Genomic DNA, 19,078 nt, shown 5'->3' on the forward strand with positions numbered 1-19,078 from the left:
GTAAACTTTCAAACATTTGCTTTATGATTGCATTCAAGTGCTTTTCAAACATTTCATCATACCCTTAATGCAGTAAGTTAATTATTTTCCAAACATTTGGTGTATAATATTGACCTTCATCAACACAAAGTGGCAAGTTCATTGTGCAGCATAAAACTCATTGATGTATCAACAGTAATGTTCATATTGTTTTTGTGCTGAGTGAAAACCATGAAAATTTCCAAATTTATACTGGCAACCATAGCTTTATGTGTCACTAAAATCCATGGTAAGTTGTAATTATGTGTGTTGTATAGACTTTTATTAAACAGTTGTTTTTACAGGTTTAAAGTTTGTAGAACATGACCCAGCCACATCGGTGGGAAATCTTAAAGAAGCCAAGTTTTGTGAAAATAAAGTTCCAAATACGCAAATTTATACATTAAAAGTTGAAGCGTTTAACCCACCGGTCAGTTTTGCAATACTTACTCCTGAATTTAATCAGCATGTAGAAGTTATTAGTGCAAGCCATGGAGAAGCATACTTATTGTTGAAAGAACCATTTGATCGGGAGGTATTATACTTTTATAAATATGTATTAAAAAATTGTTAACTTATAAATCTTTCAGGCAAAAAGCACATTTCAAGTTTTTATTGAGGCATCAGATTCAACAGCTTATGTGTTTGTAAGTACACTTGAAACTGATTAAATTTGTGTTTTGAATTAAAGTACTAATCTTACCAGCAAGAATCCACTGTCACCATTTTGGACAGCAATGACCACATTCCTACATTTAGCTTATCAACGTATGTTATAAATGTTTTTGAGGTAAGTCAAAAAAATATTTTTGTTGTTAGTCTACACACATGCAAGCCCCAAAATATAATAAAATACTTTAAAATGCAACTTGTTTAGTTTTGTTTTTCTAATTTTGGTATAGATAAGTTTAATAGTATATCATTAGTATTTAATAAATAGTATAAATAAAGTTACTTCTGTTCCTAGCACCCATGGGCTCCAAGAAACTTAGGGGAAGTTGTTGTATTTGATCCCGATAATGGGTATGCTGGGCTTGCTTCAGTTTCCACACAGGTATATTATCAATTTTGTGTATGAATCTGTGTACTGTTTATATTTAAAACACCCTAGAATGATTCTGTTTTGAGCGTGGAGGACACAGGGAGGGCAAATGTATTCTTGTTGCAAGCTCAAAGTACAGAACAACTCAACTATGAGCAAATTCGTTCAATATCTAAAACGATCACTGCTTATGTGGGTAACAATTTTTTGTGCTTTTGTATTACGTCATAGCTGTGAATGAAGTCACAGTGAAAAATAACAAAACAATAGAAACCTTTTTCTTCAAAACCCAAATCTTATAGTAATATAGGTATTAAATTAAAAAACAATTTAAAATAATATTAAATTTGACAAAACCTTATTAGTTTAATTGTTTCTTTCATATTTTCACTACAGTTCAACTATTTTTTCAATAGGATAGAGGAAATGAAGGAGATGAGTGTGGGAATAAAATTGAATTGTCAAGTGAAGCAACTGTTTTAATCAAATTGGATGATGGTCCTGATCAACCACCCTTCTTTATAACAGCACCATACACCAAAAAAATAAAAGAAACAAATAATAAAGTATTTTTGTGTTATGTGGCATTTCTTCAATAACCTGAATAGTTTATTTCATTTACTAATGCACCCTTTTTCAATATTTTTTACCTAAACTTTATGTGGTGAATTAAATTTTAGGGCGACCTTGTTCTTAAAGTAGATGCCCAAGATGGCGATAGAGGTTTGAACTGGAAAATAGAATACTTTATTGTGTCTGATCCAGTCATCCATAATATATTTGCTATTGACAAATTAACTGGAGAGATAACAATAATTGGTGATGTGGATCGTGAATTGGAAGCAAGTCTAAAAAATGGTGGGGTTTATAAGTTCCTGGTCATGGTACGTACAAATTGAATGTGTATTCAAACTTATAGAATTTGTTGATTATTTTGAGTTATATGCTAATTAAAGTTTAAATTTTAAATATTATTATTTTTAAGGCAAAAGAGGTTGTGCCTAATGACTCCCTGTTTAACAATTCTTTATTGGATTTTCCTTTTAATACAACAGCACAAGTAACAATTGAGGTTTTGGATGAAAATGACAACAAACCCGAGTTTTACTGGTAAAATTTTACTGACTATTGGTGGTTCTTTCAATTAATTTTTTTATTTTAAACATAGGTTAAATGGAACCGACTCCAGTCAAAAACAACCAAAATCGCATTTTACTGCAGAAATAGATGAATTTTCTTCAAAATCAATTGCAGTACCCAACTTGAACATTTTTGTACAAGACATTGATGATGTAAATGTGTGACTGTATAATTTTTATGCATTCAATATTTCCTTACTTAAATAACAACTATTAAATATTTAGACAAAACATATTTAAATAACAGACAAAATCCAAAATTTATACATCTGAAAGAGCAGACAGTAACATTATATATATTTTAGACACCAAATGCACAGTTTGCAGTGTTCCTTGAAAGTGGTTTTGATGTATTTAACATCCAACCTGCTTCAATCACCGGTGAAGCTCTAATTAGTCTTACTGTAAAAGACTCAACATTGTTGGATTGCAAGATAAATCAATATATTATAGTAAATGTGAGTAACTTGATGTTTATCTTTTTTTAAAGTTACATATAAGAAAAACTGAGGTCTGACTCATTAGCATTGAATAGAAATAATAAGATAATAAGATCTGCAAGCATATAATAACTATAAAAAAGTGTAGATATTTAATGGTATTACATTACAGCACCCTTAGAAAATGTAAATAAAGCGAGAGGTCTTTGCAATGAACAATTTAAAAACCTTTGGATCGATGTAAAATTGTGTGTTGTTTATGCATTACTTTGTAGAACAGTTAATAAATGGACACTAATTTTAGAAGTCAGTATAATTTCTATTCTATTTTTTATAGATAGCAGCTGAAGAAATAAGAGATGGTGTGACTACAATATCAAACGCTGTTGTTAATATAACTATAAATGATGTTAATAATCATTCTCCTGTATTTGAAGAAAATATAAACTTTATAAATATTAGTGAAAACACACCCATACAAACAGAAATTACAATGATGAAGGTACAGTTTGCTTCTTGAGACTCATAGTTTATAGATGAAAAGTTATTCAACCTTAACAACAGATCTTTTAAGTATTTTAGGCCGCCAATGGAAGCTGCACAACTTTTACTTAGCAGTGTAAATTTTGTAAACATACTATTTTAAATGATTTAAAAAAATTGTATGTCATCCATAACCGTAGTGTCAAGCACGTACCTTGACCATTTTTTTAGGCTGACAAAAATATTTTAAATTAAAACATTTTCAGCTTAAACTGTTTTTCATGGCATACAACTGAATTAAATACCAAAATAAGAAAGCATGCTTTTAAATAATAAGTTCTATGTATTTGTTATTTTTCACCAAAGAAACTAGGTTAGCAACACAATAATTTTGTTATTTCTGTTACCTTAAAGGCCTCTGATGAAGATGCTGGGGAAAATGCCCAAATTACATATAAACTTGATAACAGTGACAAGTAGGTTTTGCATATAGGTTTTTAATTATGCCTTTGTCATTTTTTATAGTAAAATTGAAATGATTGAGAGTAATCACTTAAGTAAGTGATATATACTCCTTTAAAAGAAGGTTTTTATGAATTTATGAATTTATTAAGTTATATTTAATAACAGTTAAAATCTATTTAACGACTCTGATTTTGAGGATTGATTTGCACATTATCAATACTGCCTAAACACATCAATAATTATTTTTTACAAAAACTAGAATTAAAAAAAAAGCAGTTTAAATAATACTTTAAAAAAATCATTTTATTATTTAAGGTTTAAAATCAACCAAACTACTGGGGTTATATCTATAGCCAAAGAGTTGGACAGAGAAATAAAAAAGCAACATTTTCTGACTATAACGGCATCAGATGGAGGGGGTCGTTTCACGACTACGCCACTTGAAATCATTGTTACCGACTTTAATGACAATGCCCCAAAGTATGATCATATTTGAAGTTTATAAAGTATGCAGTTATTATTAGGTGTTTGCTTTTATAGGTTTCAACGTGAATCATATTATGCCATAATTAAAGAAAATGCTTCTGACTTCAATTATGAGGTTGTATTTAATGTAAGCTAATGCATTTTTGTCAAATAGTATATGTTTCTATTCATATATTTGAAAAGTATAGATTTTAACAGGCACATGACATGGACGAAGAAAACACTGTGAACAGCAAATTTGTGTACAGTATCATCAGTGGTGACACTTTTGGAAACTTTAAAATACAGCAACCTTCTATCAATCAAACAGAGGGTAAGCTAGCTTAATAAATAAAGCTTTACATCTCGTAATGTATTTATTTTTATTCAAATTGTATTTTACTTTTTGACGTTTTGTTGTTTAGCTAAACAACTCATAAATTACTATATATGTATGCAGCAAAACTGCTTGTTTCTGTTGCACCTGATTTGGAAAAATTACCATCTACTAGTATTGAATGTAGTGGTAGAGGTAGCGGATCTATATTTCTAACAATTATGGTTGAAGACAAAGGCCTTCCTTCATTAAACTCAACTGTACCTGTTGAAGTTTCAATTGAAGTAAGATTCCATACTTACTTCTCAATGTTTGTGACGCTTTACCTCATAATTTTTAATTTTTTTGAGGATTTTATGCAAAGCATTGACACTAACAAAATGTCACAATACAATTGTTTTGTTATTTAGGACATCAACGATCATGCACCAGAGTTTTCAGAAATGACGTATAATACAACAGTTCCAGAACATTCCCCAGTGGATACCAACGTGACAAAGGTTGCATATAAGTTAAATATTACCTAATAACATTTTAATTTTATGTATTTGTTTTTTTCTATTGATTTACCATGAATTTGAAGTCATGCTGTGATTTTTTCTTAATTGAAATTCCTGTCATCATAAACACATTGGTTGAACATTTAAATAGATATTTGCTTCTGATTTTGATGCATGTGAACCAAACAACCTGATTGATTATCTGATTGGAAACAATGGAAATGCATCATCATCAAGTTCTTTCTATATTGAAGCAACGTCTGATCAACAAGCCACTTTGAAGGTTTTTGCAGCAAAATACTTTATTGAAAGGGTCTTATGTTCAGATTCTCTGTATTTTTCTAGAAAAATCTCAAACTTGCCTCGTAATCCTTAAGTAATAAGTTTAAAATGATATAGTGAAACATATTTTATTAAAGGAACCATTTTTATTGATAGGTACGAAATTCTCAACTAGATCGGGATGATACACCAAGCTTTTGGGTTGAAGTAATAGCTGTGGACAGGGCACCAAATAGTTTAAGAGGAAGTGCAATGATTCATGTAATGTTAACTGATATCAACAATAAACCACCGGTATTTAATCTAACTACTCTTGAACCTTTGGAAGTTGCTGAAAATGAAAGTGTTGACTCAAGTAAGGCATTTATTTAATTTGTTTCATAAATACACTTCTTCGTTTTGTATATTTTATATGCAAGTCTAAGTGATTTATTATTTTAGTCATTCGAGAAATATTGGCAACAGACCAAGATGAAGATTCAAATCTTTTATATCACATTACTGATATTACTTGTAAACATCAGTCGGGGATGGTTGTGGAGAAGGATTGTTCAGGGGCATTTGTCATAGAAACAAACAATGATTTACAAGTATGAAATAAACACAGCCTACTGGAAAAAGTTATGTTATAAGTAATTGCTGTTTTGTTATCTGAATAGCTTGGCCAGTTAAAGGTTAAATCCACACTAGACAGAGAAGAAGTTGCAATATATCATGTCAAGGTAAAGGTTGAAGATGTTAATCAATCTGAAGATCATCCCCACCCTTTAATTGAAGGTTTGAATTTTATAACTTATAGTTGGGTTTGGTATGCCTGCTTGTAGATATATAAGAATTTAATAAAAATAGAGTAGTAGCACTTTAATTTTTGGGGGGCAGGCAATTTATTTTAACAATAAAATATATTTGATCAATTATTTTTCAGCTGAATTAATAATCTCAGTAACAGATATCAATGACAATCATCCATACTTTTATTCGGAAGTAAAACTGCAAGTAAATGAAGAAGAAGTTAATGCTTTTGTTGGTCAGGTAGCTTAACAGTTGACATTACAGTTACACTATTTCTGTGTAATTTGAATTTAAAAACTTAAAGCACTATTTTTAACAATAAAGTGACCTTCACATTATATTTTCATAAAATTATGTAAAACAGCGTTATTTTGAAAAATAGTTATGTAGGAATAAAATTGCTTTCTAAGGTAACTGCATTCGATGAAGATATGGACAAGAATGCAGAAATAGTGTATACAGTGGCAGAAGAATTTGAAGAATGGATAAGAATTGATTCTGGCACAGGTAAACAAAATTTTACGTTATTAAACTAAATATAGGCCTATGTAAAAATGTTAATAATACTTTATTTCTAGTAGTTTGCAAGAAACCATTCTTTACACTTACATTACTACAATTTTAGGTCAAATCTACACTAAAAAGGCTTTTGATAGAGAACAAAATGGAGATTTCATTAATATCACACTCATTGCAAAGGACAGAGGAGAACCACCATTAAACAGCAGTCATGTTTTTACAGTTGGAATATTAGACACCAATGATAACAACCCTCAGTTTTTTGCGGTAGACTTCTTTTTAGTTGATAAAATCACTGAGCCACTATTCAATTGTTAACATTTTTTTTTTGTTTCTAGAACATTTCTACAGCTTTAAAAACTATGGAGGTAAGAAACACAAAATAGTTTATTTTATATATATTTTTAAAAAGATGTATCAAGTAAATATTATATTTTACTTCAAATATATTCTTTTGATAAACACCCATATAACGTACAACTGTTGGTTTGTGAATCTATTTAAAAAAAGGCATATAAATCAATAATACCATAAAAACCTTTGCAGGTTTTCATGCACAAAAAATTTCTGTCTTGCGTTAATTTGGCACAAAAGCCTAATGTACTAGATCAGGGGTGTCCAACAAGCGGCACGTGTGCCAAATGTGGCACGCGACCTAATAAAAAATGGCACACAAGCCCCCCAAAAACACTAAAATCGTTATTTAGCCAATTGCCAAAAAAGCTCAATTTGTTATACAGCCAATTTCCATTGTTTGTTTACAATATAAATCAATCACGGCAATTACGACATCTACCAATTACATCTGATAATATAACATTATATTGTTTTGAAGGGTGGAGGCTAGCATTAACATAGCTTGGTGTGAAGTTACAATAGTTAGCTCACCGACGGACACTTAGATGCAGTAATGCGCATTTGTACTACACAGTGTTTCAAGTTTAAATAAACGTTTTTGATTTTGGTAAAAAAGCGTTTTTATGATTAAAAAAAAATTGGTTTGGCTACAAAACTATGGCACGGGAAGAAGTTACAAGAAAAAAATTGGCACGCTGGCATGTTTGAGTTGGACACCCCTGTACTAGATGATTTGCTTCTACCAATTCTAAATACTACTGTTTTAGAACTGAAATCTATTATGTATAGTTTAATTTAGAAAATCTTTTCATTTTAAATTGGCATGCCCACCAGACTAAAGAATTTGTTTTCCGACTAATTATTTTTTTTTGTTGCTATCACTATTTGGATATTAACTACAACAAATATAATATGCAATACAAAAATGCATTTAATTTTTTTAGAATGAATCTGCTGGCACCTTTGTTTATCAAGTGCAAGCTCATGATAATGATACTGGGGATAATGCAAAGCTTCAGTTTCAATTAACAGAAGGTTACAACAATTTTGAAATAAACCATGTTGATGGTTCAATAAAAACCAAAGTGGTTTTTGACAGGGAGAAAAAGGATAACTACCAGGTTGGATTGCCATTTTTTAGTTTTTGTCATAATTATATGAAGTTAACGAAGTAAACCCCAATATGAGTTGGACATTGTTATTTGTAGCTACAAGTTGTGGTTATTGATGGAGGTGCCTCTCCACGTTCAAGTGAAATTAACCTAAATGTTGAAATTCTGGATATCAATGATGAAGGACCATATTATACATCAGTAAGTAGAAATGATTTAATCAATATTATAGTCAATATGTTTATGAGAATAATTTAATCAAGATTGTGTATTAGAAAGATGACAGTTATATGTTGTGGTATTGCTCTACAATAGGGCTGCATTAACTGGAAATAAATAAAAAAATGTTTGTAACTAAAGCAACGTTTAATTACTGCAAGCATTGCAGCAATTTAAAAATTAAAAAAAAACGTTGACACGGCATCAACATCGCTCTACCTGTTCAACACCTGAAATTGCTAATTAAGGCTATGAAAAGTGAGAAATTCAAAACGATAAGAATCGGATTCCCATGGTGATTTTCTGAGTGAGGTTGGGATAGATTATAGTCACATTAACTGATGATAATACAAGAAAGTATTGAAACAGCTTTATCAAAATTTACTTGACCCTTTTGGCTTTAATAACCATTCTATAGATATTTAGCAGATACACTTTCACACCGTGATGTACTTTATTTAATGTATTTACAAATTAATTGTGTAAAATAAAATGCAATACCCAACTTTTTTTTCACATCAGTTCAACAAATGCATTTTAAAGCAGACAACAGGATATGTACAACTTATGTGCTAACCTGGTGGGTTTCCCAAAGTTTAACAAATTCCAAGGGATGAAAGACTGAAAAGTTTTTGATCCTTTGTGTTCAGCATTTTGAAAGGTATTTTATATTGCCCTTAATAAAATATTATATTGTTATAACAGAGTAATAATGAAATGAATGCTCATGTTATCGAAGAACAAGTTGGGTACATTTTTGACAGTGTGCCCCCTGCATTGGATAATGACAAACTTCCTGAAAACCAACACAACTTTTACTTTGTTGTGGGTAAGAAAATTGGATTTTAATTGAAAGTTTCACCAAACCTTTTTATGTCCTTTTATTGATATTCTGGACAAGTTAAACTCTGATTATGCTTGTAGGTGGCAATGGATCTCAAGCTTTTTCAATTAATTCTACAACTGGTGAAATGTTCACAACTAAAACTTTGGACCGGGAAACTCAAGATTTGTATGACTTGGTTGTACAGGTAACAAATTTTTGTTTGAATTTATTTTCTTAACAATTGACATATAATCTTAATTACTGCTGGACAATGTTTAGATCACTAGCTTAGAAATTTTTTTTCTTTCCAGTTTACTCTTGACAGATAGCTGTAAATTATGTGTTTCTGTACCTTTAATGTTTTTTAACTTGTTCTTGTCATGTAGGTTTCTGCCGTTCCTAATATTGAGAATGAAACTCCAAACAAAGTTTGGGAAGATGTAAAATATGACAAAACCATGTTTCATGCAATTATTCAAGTGTTGGATGAAAACGACCACTCACCTGTTTTCTCGAAAGAATTATATAAAACAGGTGAAATTCAGAAAACATTTAACAGAAAACCATAACAATATCAAAAACCTGTTTATAAATACATTTGTAATTTTCTGTCATTGGTTAATTGAAGCGATACCATTTGATGCCGAGCCAAACCCCAATGCTGTGTTGTTCCAAGTAATGGCAAGTGATAATGATGTTGGTGTGAATTCACAGTTGACATTTAGCATACTACAAATTTCATTTGTTATTGATGGCAAAGTCACTGAAACTCCAGTAAGTAAATTAATTTTTTGTCGCGAATGTTCTTCCAGATTTTTTAAGTAAGTGTAAGTTGTTATTTTAAGGGCACATTTACTATTTTGCAATCTGACAAAAAAGGTGACATATACTTGGTGGCTCCAATTATTGAAAACACTGATGGTTACTATGACATTTATCTAAAGGTCAATGATAGGTTGGTAAAACATTCATGTTTTAATGACTGTTTAAGACTGAAGTTCGTTGTTGCAATATTAATTATTAAATGTTAAGCTTAGATATCATTATTTATTTTATTAATTATAGAAATGAAAGTCATGTTGACTATTCCAATGTATTCATCAATATAGTTCAGACAACAGAAACAGTAGTTTTGTATTCACGATTCAGTCCAACAGCTTTTGCAAGTATGCAATCGGAGTTTGTCAGGTAAGACAGATATTTGTTTACTAGATTACTCCTACTAAGGACCATTGTCTTTTCACTTAATAAAATGTTGTTTTTATTTTTTTGTAATAAAGTATTAAAACATTTTAAAGAAAATTTAAAAAATACTTAACTGTATTTCCAGTGGTCAACCAGTGGGTTTATTATAACTTACTATTTGAAAAACCTAAAATTAAGCATATTAAATTTATTGATTTATTAAATACATAATGTCACATATTTGATAAGTTATGAACAAAACTAATATTGAATTCACAAAAAATTAATCAAAATTATCATACTTGAGTTTTTCAAAATTACTCTTTTATTAGTTGGAACAAGCAAATATGTACAAATATTAATAAGACCATGTAGTTATTCAAACCATATGACAATTGATTAAAAACAGCTGTTATGTTTGATGTTTAGGAACCTTAGTTTCACCTGCATTTAAGTTTTATCTTTATTTATTTTAAGTAGAATAGCTAGAGCTTTAAAAGGAAGTAGTAAGAATTTTTAAGCCCATATAGAAGTAGGTAACATTTTGTATGTTTTGACTTGAAAATAGAGTCAAAATTTATATTTTATTAAATATCAATATGCTACTAACCCAAATTAAAATGTTTGTTTTTAATAAATGTTCCATGATAACAGAAAGCACAGTAAACCAGGGCTGTGGGGTCGGTTAAAAATAACCCGAGTCCGACTCCCGCTAAAAATATAAACCCAAGTCCGACTCCCGAGTCCCGAGTCCAGCTATGACTCTACAGCCTGTATTTCGCCAATTACGTACCTAAAATAATGTGGATATTGAGCAATCCACTTATAGGGGTGTCCTATAATTCATTCACTTACAATACATGGTTAAAAATATTCCACGATATGCTATTTCACCCTTCAATTTCCAGTTGGCGGCCATAGCGTGTCGGACTCGGGACTCGGGTAGTACCTGGTCTTACTCGAGTCCCGACTCTGACTCCGCAGCCCTGCAGTAAACCCATGCAAAAGTACATTCTTTTTATGTTAAATTAATCTGCAGCATTGGCTTAAAGTCCAGAATAGGATGATAGCTGTGGTAAAATTATGCTAAAATTCATGCTAAAAATTTAAGTAGGAGTTTTGATTGTACCAGTTACATAATGGATTTGTTTGCTGGGATAATACAAAAAGTTTCAAAATACCAACCTAACAGCACTGTGATACATATTATTGTAACCACATGATTAAATAAGTTTAAATGAATCAGAAATGAAAGAAATAAAAAAATGTATGGCATCATAAAAATAGATTAGATATTGCTTATGCTTGGTTTAATATAATTTATTTAACCATCTAGAGCTGAGCAATTTTCTGCATGTTTAATTGAAATTTCACAAAACTCTACGAATATCGTGGTTACTTTATGAAAAACACTCTTTTTCCATTTCAAGATTGCTTAGTTGGGATTATGGTAAATGATGAAGGTCATAGTTATAAAAATATAATAAATTGGAACAACATGCAAAAAAATACGTTAGTTGAATTTTATTTAGTAAAACATTATGTGGGATTTGGCCTTATGGCCCTTCCTTATAATCACTATTCAAAGTTTAATTGAATTTAAATAAACACATTAATATAATTTTTAGCGACTTTTCTGCACTGTTGAATGCTACAGTTATCATTACCAAAGTTATTCCTGATACAGAATCCCTAAACACGTAAGTTAAATGTCATTCATAGTTTAAGTCAAGTTTATTTTGCATAAATTTGTTGGTATTTTTGTTTCAGGTCAATTATTTATTTTTATGCAATAAATGAAGCAAGCAACGAGATAATTCCGAGGCAAAATGTTATATAGTAAGTACTTTCGAGGAACTGTTTCAGTCCCTCAAAACACCTAAAAATTAATGACTGTGCGAGTAAAATGTGAAATCCTTTAATAAAATAATATTGAACAATTCTCGACAATAAACCAATACATATGTATATGTCTATACTCTATACTATCAAAGCAATGAAAAATGATAAACTCCTTATTTAACTGGGCAACACTATAAAGGCATGTGGCCTCGTTTTATTCTTACAAGGATAAATTTATATTGTATGCATGTTTAATTATTTTGTATATTATAATTAAGTCATAATAAAAGTTGCTATGGCCATAGCCAATAGTTTCAAAGTCTTGCTTGTCAAATCTATCTAGTTGATTTTTTATTTATGCAACATTTTAACCACAGTGCTAAATTTTTTTATAGTACACTTAATCAACCTAGCAGCATATCTCTATTAAATAAATATGGAATTACAAGTAGCGGTGATGAGGAATCAATTGCAATAAATAATGCCACCACAAACTGGAGGATTGCACTTATTTCCACAATTGCTCTATTTATTATTGTTTTCCTCCTTTACACAATCATTTTGTGTTGTTATCTTAAAAGGTTTGCTTCCTTTGTTTGGTTGAAGTTTATTGAAATACATATACGGGTTTTAGGGATGTCAGATACTTCATTATCTTACTCAGATATTAATATAATCTCAAGTGACTCATCAGGAAGCAAAATTAAAAACGTGCAAAAATTTTGTTTTTTGGGTTATTATGCCAGAAATGCTTGTGTGCTAAAAAATATTGCCTTTGTTCATAATATTGTCAGAAAGTTTAATTTCATATGAAAGGCGGTCATGAGACAAGTGCCTATTGTTGTTTTAATTATATTTTAATACATACAGTACTACAATTGAATTACTTTTAAAACGTTTATCTTTGTAAAGTTAAGAATATACATTGCCCATATGCTAAGCAACACTAGTAATTCTCTCAGATCAGTGGTTCTCAAACTGGGGTACGTGGTTCTTTTGGGGTCCGAGACAATTTTAAAACTAAAAAAAATCTCAATGCGACCCTCCTGAATAACTTTTTAGTGCAATAAAATTTTTAGGCAACTTACTTTTTCAAACCAAGCTTAACAAACATAATAATAATAACTATATCTTGTACATAGACCTAATCGTGGGAAAAAAGAAAGCCAAACTCAGACTCAAACTACCCTTAAAGTGACTTTACGCTAACTTAATTCCAACGTGATGAAAAATTCCAACGTGAGTAGTATTAATTCCAACGTGTTTGTGCACGTCATCACAATCTATGATTCATTGATTACTTGTTCATTTAGGTGATTGCATGCTTTGAGTTGAGTTGTGCATTGTGACACCATAGTATTGCTTTGTGCTAATGAGAATTACGTGCACCCATCCCTACAAGTGCACCCATCCAATTTGATACCATTATAAACAACGTGTTATTTTGTGTATATTTTTTAAGGGGACTGTGGGCAACTTAAAAATTTGCTAGGGGACTGTTGCCCAATTTTTTAAAAAAAGTTTGAGAACCACTGTCTTAAGATTCAGAACAAATGGTTTTGGTTAGTCTATCCCATGTAATATTGTTTTGTAGGTGATTTGTTAAGCTATAATGTTGATTTTCTAGAACAAACAAAAGGCTTCAGGAGACCAAGCAAAAAGAATCAGGACATCTTGAAATTTTGACTGATGAAAAAAACTTGGTTGTTGTCCCCAATACAAATAATTTTGAAGACAAGTGAGAATTAAGAAGTGAATTTATAACTTTTAACATAAGAAGTTATGAGCTTTAATCCTAATCATTTAACTTAAGTTTATTTTTATCAGGGCTATTTAGGTGATTATAGCCGTATTTTCTAGTTTATAACTTACTTTTATTTGGATACAAGCCGATCATTAAAGATGTTTTATTAAGGAAACATATTTATGAATAAGTTAAATAATTTGAACCAAAGTTTTAGTCCCGAAAAAAATCCGGGTTAACCTTGCCATCGTTTATTACACCAATGACTATTATTTAGTTTGGGTTACAATTTCAGGCATAGTAAATCAATACTATTAACTAAATACACATTGTATGGAATAGGTTCAATCCCCTTTCAAGAAACGATAATGAAACAAGTGATGATAATGACAGTCAAGATATGTTTGAGGTACACAGCGTTTATGATTATTTTCCTTTTTTATCTGAATATTACCTTTTTTAAACTAAACACAAAATATACCAAGTGGTTAATTATTGTAATACTGTGAAATCATTCATAGAAATAACAATCTTGTAGTTTTTCTATTGAACTAAATGCTTACTTGAGTCCCTATATTCAAATCCTACTTGAGTCCCTATATTCAAATTAGGTTGGGCAAACATCTGATTTTGGAGAAATTGATTTTGGTGATGGACAGAACAGCAATGACCTTGCTGCTGCCCTAAATAATGCTGCAAGAAGATACAGCACTCAAAAATTTACTTCTTTGTTTGAATAAACCGCTTTAATTCCTGAAGCCTAATAATATCTGTACTTCTCACTTTAATTTCATTTTATTTGTTTAAAAACCTAGTCTTAAGATTCGTTGGTAGATATATACTACTGGTAGCACAATAATTAAAGTTAAACATCTTTATAGTATTTTATAATGACCCAAAACATTTCTTGTGAAACTGTTGTTTGTCAATTATAAGGAAAACTGACGATATAAGGAATAAATTTAAATGCGAATTATACATCTAAAATGTGTTGAATCATTAATTTTATGATAAGCTAGATTATTTGGGGCAAATTACTGAAATATATTAGTCCTGAAATATTGACTATTCATTATCAAAATAATTCCCCCAACTTTTTATTTCATAGCTTAAACTCATACTATAGGATGTACCCCTAGGACGACATATTTATATACATATAATATTTTTACATCATTTTTTACATAAAATAATTTAAGATCGCAATTGGCAATAATAAAAAATTCTGAATAATTGTATTTTTTTACTTTATGTTTTATTAAGGATTAATATTATTGATTTAGTTAATTTAATGATGAATTTTATTCATTAATGTTATAAAAACAAATAGATATTGAATCACAATTGTTAGTTGTGTGAAATTGTTTGTTTATTTTCCGGAACCTCCAAAGTATATTATGTCCAAATACAAATTATGATTTTGCAATAAACAGTTAATTACAAAAAATAGACTTATGGATTTTAGAGTGATGCTTTTTATCTATAATAAAAAAAATTGGGAAAGCAATAAATAGTAGTTTTATATGATATAAATGTGATAGTGATTTAAATTGATAATTATTGTGTAATTGGATAATTATATTAATATTTATGGGAAAATATGAAATGTTTCATTTTGTAATGTTTGGTAGCATGTGTTTTATTTTGTTTGAATATACCACTGCACATGCTAAAACTATTATTATATCATACAATGACAGACTTACAAAGGTAAGACTGTGGAAAAGATGTAAGGACAGACAGCAATATGTGTATGTTTTAATTAGTAACATGTTTTTTTTATGTAAATATTTGGAGTAATAAAATATCAATAGCAAGTTTTGCTTGTTTGGATTGTGTTGTTTACCCTTTCATAGCAAGTGTATTACTACTGCACTTCTTTAATATTAAAAAAATATTGTATCCTTTGATTATTAAATTGTTTTTTGTTCTACTTTATTTTATGTTTAAAATTGTTTTGCTTTTAGGTTAATGTGTGGTGAAATATTAAAGGTAAATATTGACAACAAAAAATTTGACCAGATATAAAATTATTTTAACTAATTAGGCTAAACAGTAGATTGATTAGTCTGTCCTTCATTATATGTACTATATACATTTTTATGAAGTTATAGTAGCCTTGACACCTTTTACCAAAACTCTGCTAGAAACTTGTCATGATCAAAACAAGTCAATTTGTAATATTCCAAAAAATATAGACCACTTTTGCTGGTAAATAAAGTAGTTATACTTAGTGATTTAAAGAAAAATAAACGCAATGTTGTATGAACAAAACTAAAGCTCAAACTTCATTTTATTAAAGCATCATCTTCTTATAAAACATTTTGATATTTCTTTACCATATTGCAGAAATAAATCAAAAATAACATGTAGTGTTTTAAAACTTTAATTTATTGTTTACACCTCACTGGTCCACTCTTCCAGTACATAAGATTGTGGACTTGCAAAAAATTGTTTTGTTGTATAAAGCAGTTAGTTATACAGTGGTGATCATAAAAAATTTGCTTGTTTTACCCAATAGTTCAAAATTACTTCCCAAATACTATACTAGCAATCCCAATAATTATAAAGAGAACTATATAAGATAAGCAGTTAACGCAGCTGTATTTTTCTTTATGTTATCCTAACAAACTTAACATATCGTTTTCACACCTAAGAAATTCAACCCATTTATCAATTTAATTGGTTTATAATTGGTATGAATCTGGTTAAGTTTATCTAATTTCATAAAATGCTCAAGAACATTTGAAAATAAATAGGTGACCACTAGATGGAGCAAAAGGATTAAATTAGGCTGGAAAATTATAATAACAGCTGTTCACCCTACAAGTGTATCCTTAAACTAAATGACTTTTTATTATTAATATGGAAATGGAAAAGCGCGATTAAAGATAATAGGTCTAGAAGTAGTTAATTAAGTACTGAAATGTTTTAAAAGGTGAATTTAAAATGTTATAGCTTGGATAAGGCATTGTTGCATTCAAATAGGGAATCACTGATTTCAAAGAAGTTGTATTATGCTTCTTTTGTGGAACACATAATAAACTTCTCTTTAATTTTTGATATTAAGATTTTTTATTCAAATACAGATTATTATTTGTTTTTGAAGTCAAACGATATTTGTTATGAGAAATGATTCGAATTCAACTTTTGTCGTGTCTGGTTTATCTAACTGTTCATTCTGTGACAGGTAAGATGTTGTTTTTATTTTTAATTATTTGTTGTAACTCTCTTCATTTAACCAACAGGAATGATATCATGGAATAATCACGACCCAACTACTATGACAGGAGATCTTGATACAGCCAAGTTCTGTGAAAATGAAACTGTTGGGTCACATATATACACCTTAAATGCTACTGGCACCAGTAATATAAAGTATAAAAGTACAACCACAACTTTTAATGAATATGTCAGTATCGATGAAGATTCAGGAACTATTACACTAACAAAACAATTTGATCGAGAGGTAATAGTTGTTTAGCTAAAAAGTATGCAAATAGCATTTACTTTTTTTTTCTGTGTGCTACCTTTGATTGTTTTAGCTTTTTTCAACACTTCAAGTTCTTGTTGAAGCATCTGATGGAACTGACAATGATATTGTAAGTGAAATATATTTTTTCAGAAGTTTTTTTATAAATTAAGCCATACTATTTTTTTATAATAATATAATTTAAAAAGTACTTTCTTTTTTTCAACACTAAAACAACATTTTTAGGCTTGTAAAGTGAAATATTATGTAAGGTAACCAATTGTATGTTATTTGATCGCTAGCGAACTTCAACTATTTCTTTTCTGGATGCAAACGACAATGAACCTGTATTTTCATTAGCAACGTACGTTGCTACAGTTTATGAGGTCAGTATTATTTTATTCAATCAAGCCTAAAAATGTTTTTTTGTTGAACCATTGTAATTATATTTATCCCAGGATCCATGGACGACGGATATTTTAGCAAAAGTATCAGCAGAGGATTCTGATAATGCATATGCTCAAGCTATATTATTCTCAATGGTGGGGAATATGACGGTGTATTTATACTAATATAAGTAAAATCTTAACAATACATTATTATTTAAGAATGATTCATATATGACTGTTAATGCAAATGATGGCAGTATCACATTAAAAGATGGAATGAAGCTGAATTACGAAAATCAGCCTGTATTACAAGGCATTGTTAATGCAAGAGTAAGTGGTAAAATTACAGACATAAAGTTAATTTAAACTTTATATTATTAGTATAATTTGTGTCATCATAAATAGTGATACTTCTAATAAAATAAAAAAAATAACACTTCAGGATAGAGGAAATGAAGATGTTGGATGTGGAGAACCTATATCACTCTCATCAAATGCTTCAGTTATCATCAATGTTGCAGATGGGCCTGACAGTGCTCCATTTTTCATTGGTACACCTTATTATGTTGAGCTAAATGAAATGGAACCGAAAGTAAGCACTGTCATTACAACTTCTTGTATTTGTCCACAATTACCCATAGTATTTTATGGCAATATGACTTTATCGTACCAAAACAGCTATCCTAATATATAAATACAATAAAAAGTACATATTAAACGCTATAGGAAATGTAATGAACTAGTTAGCTACATAAGTCATAATTCAAATGAAGTATTCTATAACCTTGTTGTTGTTTCTCATTCAATTTTAATCTATTACTTTATTAGCTGTAAAAAGGGAAAAATTTTACTCTTAAAATTTTGATGAACTACACATATATATATATTTCTTTACCAATTTTTTTAGGGAACATCAGTGTTTAATGTTACTGCCAGCGATGCAGATTATGGATTGGGTTGGGATGTAGTTTATTCTTTATTGCCAAGTGGTGAATTGAATTCCCTGGTTGAAATTAATGATATTTCAGGTGAAATAACACTTGTTAATTCAATGAAGCGAGGAGTTTACACACTTAACATTCAGGTAAACTTGTTTTATTGTTTCCATAAAACTTATAATTAATTTTTTTTGTAATATAAATACTATACTGCAAATAAAATGTAATTCAAGATAACTAAACAGTAGTAAACTAGTTAAATTTCACTTCATTTCTTTTATTTTCTTTATTTCACTTACTAAAACAAGTTAAACTTGGTATAAAAGCTCTGTTAAAGTTTTTATAAATATAACAATCAGTGACATTGTAGTATTGATGAAACCCAAATATATTTTTGTTGTTTATTTAAAAGAGAAGCATATGGTATTGCACTACAAGGTTTACAAAACTTTTTGCGAATAGTTTTTGAGTAAGTTTGAAATGGTTATTATTACTCTTGCATTTGGCAAAAA

At 29.6% G+C, this 19,078-nt stretch overlaps 2 protein-coding genes across 2 annotated transcripts in view; both read left to right on the forward strand.

Moving 5' to 3' along the window:
* Window positions 1-1,037: 1,037 nt before the first annotated feature.
* The window catches only part of LOC146137782 (cadherin-23-like), a 72,159-nt gene continuing 54,118 nt past the window's right edge, over window positions 1,038-19,078 (forward strand). The window contains 4 exon segments of the mRNA XM_083394442.1: window positions 1,038-1,072; window positions 1,477-1,501; window positions 1,741-1,944; window positions 2,046-2,170. Of these exon segments, the coding sequence (XP_083250568.1) occupies window positions 1,038-1,072; window positions 1,477-1,501; window positions 1,741-1,944; window positions 2,046-2,170 (389 nt within the window).
* On the forward strand, window positions 4,312-14,507 carry LOC146137783 (protocadherin-11 X-linked-like). The gene is made up of 25 exons (XM_083393708.1): window positions 4,312-4,386; window positions 4,513-4,673; window positions 4,800-4,889; window positions 5,041-5,172; window positions 5,328-5,526; window positions 5,613-5,761; window positions 5,831-5,948; window positions 6,097-6,203; window positions 6,374-6,470; window positions 6,589-6,749; window positions 6,821-6,850; window positions 7,784-7,960; window positions 8,048-8,152; window positions 8,876-8,999; window positions 9,095-9,201; window positions 9,383-9,530; window positions 9,625-9,770; window positions 9,842-9,951; window positions 10,062-10,184; window positions 11,810-11,881; window positions 11,952-12,020; window positions 12,419-12,604; window positions 13,651-13,761; window positions 14,110-14,176; window positions 14,379-14,507. Exons 2-25 carry the CDS (start codon window positions 4,611-4,613, stop codon window positions 14,505-14,507), a joined length of 2,820 nt encoding a protein of 939 aa, XP_083249834.1. The 5' UTR covers window positions 4,312-4,386; window positions 4,513-4,610.

The sequence above is a fragment of the Ascidiella aspersa genome, chromosome 7, assembly GCF_963924565.1.
Source record: "Ascidiella aspersa chromosome 7, kaAscAspe10.2, whole genome shotgun sequence".
NCBI classification, from domain to species: domain Eukaryota; kingdom Metazoa; phylum Chordata; class Ascidiacea; order Phlebobranchia; family Ascidiidae; genus Ascidiella; species Ascidiella aspersa.